General features: G+C 36.9%; 1 protein-coding gene across 1 annotated transcript in view; it reads right to left on the reverse strand.

The window, feature by feature from the left end:
* The window catches only part of SLCO1C1 (solute carrier organic anion transporter family, member 1C1), a 51,129-nt gene that overhangs the window by 33,016 nt on the left and 8,826 nt on the right, over nucleotides 1-9,287 (reverse strand). Inside the window, exons 4-6 of the mRNA XM_012640984.1 lie at nucleotides 6,990-7,122; nucleotides 3,749-3,873; nucleotides 1,451-1,597 (exon numbers count right to left, since the gene is read on the reverse strand). Coding sequence (XP_012496438.1) covers nucleotides 1,451-1,597; nucleotides 3,749-3,873; nucleotides 6,990-7,122 — 405 coding nt within the window. The remainder of the gene's footprint in view (nucleotides 1-1,450; nucleotides 1,598-3,748; nucleotides 3,874-6,989; nucleotides 7,123-9,287) is intronic.

The raw sequence follows: 9,287 nt of genomic DNA on the forward strand, positions 1-9,287 counted from the left end.
TAATTTTGACAATCTCTCAAAATTTTTTTATGGACAATTAAGCATAAGACTTGTCTTGACATTCAAATTGATTTCTTCTACCTTAGTGAAAAAGGGCATCCAATCATTCTGAGGTTCTGGGGGATCATTTGTGACAGCAGGATGCAGATAGCGAAGGAGCTAGAGTTTGTAGCAGGGAAAGTGCTCTCTGAAACCCTCATGAGCAGCCATGGTAGCCTTCACGGTTAAGTGGTAGAGATGGCCTAAAGGATATCATGTCTAGTAACCATAAGGTAGCTCTTTCATGCAAAATGTCTCCCATCTGCCTTTCATTTAGCCACAGAGCTTAAAAACATATATATCCCTGGAAAGTTAACTTAAATTATAAAAATTGGAGTAGACAGTAGTTACCAGATTCTTTCTAGAATAGAGGGCAAAGAGATCAAGCTTGGAAAGGAGTTCCTGGAAAGAAAGGGGACACTTGGGCACCCGCATGCTTCTCCTGGCTGCCATCTTTCCTTCAGTTCCTAGAGTATGATGGAGCATTTAATTCCAATTCTACTTCCTGATTTATACTGAAGTTTTCCATTACAGCGAGAACTCTGTTCTTAACTGTAGCCTGCCTGGGTATAATCAGCACACTTGGGAGTTCTGCAGAGCACAGCCAGGGGAGGAGTAAACAGTGGACCTAGCTGGAGCCCCCCTCAATGAATTTAAATCTGGCTTCTCTGTCCCTGAAGACAAGGCCTTCAAAAGATCAGAACTCCAAGAATTCAAGAACAAGTCTTAGTCATCCCCAGAGCTCTAGTTCCTGGCTTAATCTCACAACGTAAGAGGCCCCAATAAATGCTGTTTAAATGTTTCTGATCTTGGGAGTTTGCCTATGCTATATTATTTTGCTTCTTGTGATTTTAGCTGCTGGTCTATTTACTGGGACCTGTTCCAGAGATGAGATATCCTCAGGTGTTGCTCCTAATTTTTTAAATACTTTTCTTTATTCATTCTTACCTGCTATTAATATCTCAGAAGTGCTTGTTGCCTATCCCTCATAGAAAAAAAAGATACTTTAAATAATGAGGGCTCATAAAATATAATGCAGTTTCTAGGGCTCTAGAAGCAAATTTTAAAATAAATTAAAATGCCTAAATGCTTTAGCAGTATAGTTATTCCACCAAAAAGAACCCATGAAATCTGAAGCCCATGAAGATACTTTCACAATGTCATATGTCATTGAATTTGAGCCCCCATTTATTTTCTTTTAACCTAGTGTTTCTTCCCTAATGCAAAAGATCCTGCTAACTGAGGTGTCATCATCCAAATCCTAACTGTGCACTTCAGAAATGTGTGAGCTGAATAAAAGGATTGGATGGAAGTATAAAACCTCCCATACCCTATTTACTATAGCATGGAATTGGGAAAACTAGGCACCATGCTTCACAAGAAGACGAGAGAAGTAATATACCAATATTACCAATATAGAAAGCTGCATTGTCTTCACTGGCAAAATCGTCCAGGTAGGCAATGCCCAGAGGCTGAATGGGAGTTTCTCCTATTCCACGGAGAAGGTTTCCCAGGAAAACATAAACCCACATGGAGGAGCTGGCATCAACTTCACATTCTTAAAGGGAAAACAAAGAAGAGGTCTGAAATTAGATTTCTATCAAAGTTAAATATTTATTCTGCATTTCTACAATGTGTCCTAAAACTGGATTAGAATGCAAAAATTTTTGCAGTAGTCATAATTTGATATGACTTTAGGCAAGTTTGGAAAACGTTTTATACTTTCCTTCTTTCAGTCAGTGTAAATCCCCTGCAGACTTCCCCAAGGAACTCTATTATTACTTCTTGTTCCTCTTCCCTTTGCTGCTTATTTTCTGTCTTCTTATTTTCCATCTAAACTGAGCTTTTTGCATTCCCACACTTCAATAATATTCAATATCCTATCTGGGGCAAACATGAAATTTTGAACAAAGGCTTTCTCACTTTAATTTTTAAAGGACTTTAAAGGAGCAGGACCTCATTCAGAGTCTACTACTCTTTGTCTGTCTGGTAACTTGTCCCTTCACATCAAAAGCATTTTAATTCCCTGACTCTAAACTTTATGTTTCACTTTTTTACACTCACATTTAAGTATTTCCTAACTGGTTGTACTGCCATTTATATCATGAGTCTTCTCTGATTGTCAAAAACCAAACAAAACATCTTCACTGACTGTACGTCGTGTACAAATGAAACTACAAACCCTTTAGTCAGCTCCCTGCCTTTTTATATGGACATAATTAAATTTATCATCTGTTATATTCTTACATAAACAATCGCTCTGTTCTTGTCCATTGATTTGTGTGTGTCCTCCTGAAAGTATCTATTACTCTCTTTCACACGTTCCTCTTTTCTCTTCTTCTAGAATGTATTTCTTCTTTTTATATAGCAGGAGAGGGTAAACTTTTCACATTTAATGTTCTCCCCTTCCCACCCCTATATTTCCATGTTTTTTTCAGTCCCTTGGCCTTTCCCTTCATTTGAGCAGCCAGACCTTCAGTGTTTATTGCACGGGGAAGGGACATCTCAACAGAAAGTATTAATGAGGATATTATGGGAGTGAAAACGTTTTATGGACCAGATAAAAGATTTGGAGCAATGGCATGTATATAAAAGAAAGGCTTCCATTCTGCCTGGATAGAAATTGATTCCCCATGTTAGACATAGGGAGCGAAATGGGGCAGGGGGGAGCGGTGGCAGGGAGGGAATGTGGAGCAAATGATGCTGGAGGGAAAAAAGAGGGTTTGTTCACCTACTTTTACTGAGTCCTAGAGATGTGGCAAGCACCGGTGAATAAACTTGTGGACTCTATGAGCAAAGGAAACCTGTGCCACCGTGGCCAGGTAGAGCCCAGGGAGGTAGCAAGACTCCAACTATGAAATGGCTGCACAGCCCAGCTCAGCATCCCTGCCTTTGGCTCCTTATGGGATTTCCAATGTCTAGAGTGATAGAGAAGAGATGATTCCCATGTTCCCAAGGTGGCTCAGACAAAGCATTGCCATGCCACATGCACCAGCCATAAGGAACACTAGACAGTAACAAAATTCCTGTATCCTAGCTTGTGTAGAAAGTAGAATTAGTTCCGTGAATCTAGGATTGTCACTTCTGAACCAGAGAAAGCTGCTGTGCTAAAAAAAATACATATATGAATATGGGTATAAGCTGACCCCATGGTGACAGGGATGACCAAACACTGTGACCTGAGGGTTTTAGATAGCTAAGCTGACAAGGAACATCAGTAACCCCTCTGACTATTATGTAAGCTCCCTAGAACATAAGCAAGCCCTGGGGAAAAGGATGGAAGTTAGGGACAAATTGAGATTAAGTTTTTGCCATTCTGATGAAAAGGGACTGAACACAGAATTTACATTGATTTATGGGGAAAAATCATATTTTTTTCATATCTGAGTGATGGACTAAGATTTGTACATGCTAGACTAGTCTTACACAGCTTTCAAGACCCACCTTATTTGGAACCACTGAACGATTTTCCCAGTCACCAGCAATTAATACTCTTTCTTTCCATATTATTTGAGTATCTGTCTATTTTGTTTAGATCTCATCACATACTGCTTTATATTGTAGGAATTTTTATGGCATCATCATATCTCAATTTAAGTGGTATAGCTTTTCAGAGCAAAAATCATATAAGATATTTTTGGCCATACTAAAGCACGTATAAAGTCTTCTTAAGAAGTTCGTTTAGTCAAGGAAAAAAAAATCGTCTTACCATCACTTATTTTGGATTGTGATTTTTCCAGAACTGAGATTGGTAACTGACTGCTTGACTCTAAGAGACACGGAGAGATGCTCAGAGTAGAATTGGAGAAAGGAGAATACCTCTCATATCTGTACCTGCATAAGAAGAACGTTTTTTTCATGATGAACTTGTTAACACCATACTACTGAGTTGTGTATATTACAGAACTCAAAAGGGTGTCTGGTTGAGCTTGCAACTGTCTTTGAATCTGAATCACCAAAGCAAACCAGCATTGTATAGCAGAGTTTACAGAAAAGATAGCCAGGAAATCTGGTTCATAGGTTTTATATGATATCTAGGTTAGTCAATTAGTGAAATAAAAAGTAAGAATTATTCACAGAGGCTAATTTTAATATAAAATAATGACTATATAAATCACCTTCTGTCTTGGTGAAAAAGTATCCAACACTTGATAAAATCATGATTATCTCCGAGTCAGAGAAAAAGCAATAACTTAAAAACTCATAGCCATTATCACATTGCATTCAGAGTTGTAAATTTAGTAGAACAACTGCAAGGCTGATTTTAGAGAACAGATAATAATACGTGGCTGTTTGAGCCATTTATCCAGATGGTATCCTGCTTTTCCTTTACAGTTCATTCATCTGGCTCCAAGTTACTTCTAATTCCACTCTTTCCTCTGTCTGTAAGGCTATCATGGCAGCTGGGTTGAAAGGCCAGTGCTTGGCGGTAGGACTGTGATAATGCTGTCTGCAATCCTCTAGCTCCATTTTCATACTCAAACTATCCTTCATGTGCCAAGCTCCCTGCTCCATTTGTACCCTGCAGGTAAGAAGGACCTAGCAAGAAGTTATCACAACATCATCTTGATTCTCGTGTTGTTCAGGCACCGTGTTACCAAAGGCTAGTAGTCATAGTAACATATTTGACATATTAATAGTAGAAACCTGTTTTTTCAGCATGGTAAGGAAAAGATGGATTGCATTATCAAAATATTCAAGTTGATAAATGCGTTTCCTTGTATCTGTTTTGTGTAACCTACACTTCAATGGGTTCATGAATCCCCTTGAAAAAGTAAGAACTTTCTCTATGTATATTTTTACAGGAATGTTTAAGGAAGAGATTCACAGTTTTTATCATTTTATCAAATGGTTCCCTGACCAAAATAGGTTAATAACACTTAATGAGGTTAACTGTTTTCAATTCTTAAGCAACACAGGAGAACATTTGGCATTGAAGTCATGGTAAATATAATTTTATTTTGTTAATAATTATAGAGATACCATAGACCGTCATTATGCCTCAAGGCTATTAAAGTGAACATCAATGTGATTATGTAGTATTTGGAAAAATTTTAATTATCTGACCTTTCTCAATTTTTTTGGTCAAAAGTTACTATTGCAAGCATAACAATTATGTAGACTTTGAATAAATGGAATCTTATGTAAGTGTCACTTTGTCACTAATTACTATCAGTGACACTCTAAAGAAAAATTAACCTTTTGATTTCAATTTTCTTAGTTGTAAAATGAGAGCTATAGGTGTGGTCTATGCCTATGTGAGACTGTTAGATGAAGAGACAAAGAAGTGATTGAACAGGGGACCATTGGTATAAATGTTTTTAAATTCGGTGCTTTAGTTCTGAACTGCATTCAAATCCTGACTGACACCATCTTGACTGATGTATAAAATATGACAGCCTCCTAAATAGTCTCCCTGCTTCTAAGCTTGCCTCACCAGAGTCAATTTTCCAAGCAGAAGTCAGTTTGATCCTTTAAAAATATAATTCAGATCATGTGAGTGCTCAAAACTCTCCACTGACTTCCCATCTCATTGAGAGGAGAAGCTAAAGCCTTTGCAATGGTCGGTAACCTTACTACTCAAAGGGTGGTCCGCAGACCAGAGGCATCAGCTATCTCAGCCCCAAATCCAGAGCCACTGAATCACAATTTGCAGGTTACCAGGGACCTCAGGTAATTCAAATGTCCATCCAAGTTTGGGAAATAACCTTGACCTATTCTCTCATTCCTTTTACTTCTCAGATTTCATCTTTTGTGCTTTCCCCTTGCTTATTCCGCTTTAGTTATGCAGGTCTCCTTGCAGTTCATCCACACTCCTTCCTGCTGCAGAAGCATTGCATTTGGCTAGAAGTTCATTTAGTCTAGAAGTCTCCTTCCCCAGATATCTGCATGGCTCTCCCCTTTACCTTTTTCAGGTCTTCCTCAAATGTCCCCATCTCAGTGTCCACAGAGCAGGCAGAAGTCCCAAAACCACAGATCCCTCTCCAAGTAAAAATTAAGCGTCCAGGAAATGCATCCAAATGGATAGGAAAGCTCCCATTCAGAAGATTCTGTGTCCTACCTTTACAGATTGGCCAGGGAGGTCAAAATCTGGCTATCATTATATAAGCAATTGGAGAATTCGAGCAAAAGTTCAGATCAGATCACTGTAAGTCTCTCCAGCCCTAAAATGTCATAATACAATGATCTAGAGTAGACGATATTCAAAATATCACTTGATATATAATTTTCTAAAGTATTCTCTTGCTTCAAAACCCTTTGATAGTCATTTTTCTTATGAACAGGTAAGCACAGAAAAGAGATGCAATATGGACATGCATAAAAGCTGCTGCCTGAGAAGTCAGAAGATCTGTTTCAGGATTCTGGTTTCATATCTGAAAGACACCTAACCTTGGGAAAGTCACCAAACTCTGCAAGTCATGGAGTCCTTAGCCCTAAAGTAAAAAAGATAAACTATGTTCTCCTACCCGGCTGCTTGCTATAAGGGTGAAAATGATGTCATAAAGGTGAAAATATTTGGAACTACTAAAATTGCATGCAAGTACTAACAAAAGCACAAAAAGTAGACTTTAGGGTTAGAGGACACAGACACCCCATTTCTGTTGATAAGAGTCTATGACATACTGTTTGGACATTCAATTGTTCGAGTTGATAGTATATTCCTGAGCCAATTATCTGTCACCCAGTGTACCATGATAGAGCATTTATTATCTGTGGTATTCATTCATTACTCATTTGACACTGCCCACATAATATAGATTGTCATAAGTAAATTATAAATTAGTATAGTAAATTTATAAAAGTGTTCTAAAATTTTATCCCAAAAGTATGTAATAAAAATAAGACAAAAAATTACCACGAATTGAGCTTAAATTTGAATAATTGTAATCACAAAGAGAGAAATGCAGTTGTTTGATAAGGCAAGAAAACAATGATTGCTTTAGACTTACTGCTCCATGAAGAACTGAGGCATTGCAATGAGCAATGTTCCAACTCCCATGATTAGGCAACCTGCTCCAATAATTTTTGGCCTGTGAAGTTTGGCTCCAAAGTAGCTAACAAATGTTATAACTAAGAGATTCCCTTTGGGGGAAAGAATAAAGCATTCATAAGTTAGAGAACGTAGAAAAAAGTCAACAGCATAACTGCTAATAAATGAATAAATGCATATAGCAGGCCTAGCAATGTTTTGTTTTGATTAAACCATCTCCCCGCCATCTTTCCCATCATTTACCCTTCTTTTCTTTAATCTCAGATGACTCTTGAAACTGTCTTCATATTCATAACTTCAATCACCTAATCCCTTTGTCAAAATATTTTAATTACATCCCTTCTATCTCACTATGTCCAACCTAAATTATTTGTCCTGTTAAAGTATTTTATCAGTGAATTCAATTGTAGAAGGCTTCCTTTAGTTGCTCCGTTAAATTTTCTTTAATTATTTTGAGGTAAACTTTCTTATTCTTTCTTCATTCACTTAAGTTTTCTATTAAAACTTCTATTAGTTGCTCTTCTATTAATTGCTTCTATTAATTGCTCTAACTTCTATTAATTGCTCTTGAAATGTACATTACAAACTCTCTCTTTCCCTAATATCCCTTATAGAAAAGGTAAAACAAACACAACTGTACTTCACTTTAAATGAAATCAGATTATGAAACTTATATTTACACAAATGATACTTTACAATTTGTTTATAAACTTTTTACAGAAAGACTCAAAATAGAAATAAACATCCTTCCACATAGCTTCAGCTTATATCAATTATATAACCTCAATGTATACCTATAACACAACTTTTATGAAATACAAAATCTCCATAGAATATGCCCATCTATCTCTTTCTTGAAAAATAATTATAGAAAATGTGGTTTTGAAGGTAGGAATTATGCCTTTTTAAAATGTCTCCAGTGAAGCGTGTGTTAAGTTACTTTTAGTTGATGATGGGGATAACTGATTAAAGGGAAGAGTTCTCACGCTTTGCTGTGCGTAGGGAAATGGAAACTTGTTAAAATGCAGATTCTTGGCAGGTCCCAACAGTTTCCAATCCCATGGATCTGGGGGCAGGCCAAGAAATCTGCATTTCCAATACTAGCTTGAGTGTGTTGATGAGCATGGTTCCTGGAACATGCTTTGATAAACATTTTTTAGGGTCATAAGTTTCAAGGGGCTTTAACGTTTTAGCTACATTTATTTGGAATATTTCATTTCTAAGAATTACAGTACTAGATAAAGCAAGAACTTAACAATCTCCAGCAATTGATTGTGATGGCTGACAGTTGCCCTTGCTTTGAAGTTCTTCTGGATATTTCCAATTTTCTAGCAACAGTGTGTTCCTCACATCTGTAAGCAATCATCTAATTCACTACTGTTCAGTCACATTGCCAGCTTTTGTCAACTGGAAAAAAGATCAGTAATTTTTATAGCCTTGAGGATAATAATAATGACAGTGAGAAAAGTAACTCGCATGGTAGCTCTCGTCTTTAGGGCTCCAGGAAGAATTAAGCTCTTTTCAATGTTGATATTAAGAAAATAATAATTAAGCATGAGGTTTCCCATTTGACATTTAAGTATTTAGTAGAAGACATTTTGAATCATATTATATCGGTATTTATATCTACGCCTTTGTTAATGTGCCACAGCAAACAAACCAAAATAAAGTGAACACTGACTTTTGGTTTACAGGCAGCCCCACTCCCACCTCCACCTATCCTTCACCAACAGGACACGATAAAGAACTCATATTCACAGGCTGTTTCTGCATTACATTAGTGGGTACGTTGAATACAAGATGATATGATTTCAGCATCTGTGATACCTATAAAGTTTTTGCTTCCTTTACTTAGTATTCTTTCTGAGTTCTCAGGAGATACACTTGGAAAATAAATAGCAATAAATCATCTTAAAAAATTGAGTTGGATATCAAAATTCTTTCATACCTGTCATCACCAGACTCTGACAAAGAAAACAGATCCAGAAAGTTTTACAAATATCTCTTACCAAACTTTAAGAGAGATTCTCACTCCATCTTTGTCTATCTCTCTCTGCTTGCACACCACACACACACAAACACACAATATCACGTAAAAGAAAAGCTACTCAATTCATCCTATAAGATGAACATAATAACCTTGAAACTCAAACTGGACAGGGACAATACAAGAAAAGACAATTAGCACCCAAACTTAATTATGAAGATAGATGTAAAAATCCTAAATGAAATATTAGCACACTGAATAGTGCATAAA

The sequence above is a fragment of the Propithecus coquereli genome, unplaced genomic scaffold (assembly GCF_000956105.1).
Source record: "Propithecus coquereli isolate 6110/MARCELLA unplaced genomic scaffold, Pcoq_1.0 Scaffold16, whole genome shotgun sequence".
NCBI lineage: Eukaryota > Metazoa > Chordata > Mammalia > Primates > Indriidae > Propithecus > Propithecus coquereli.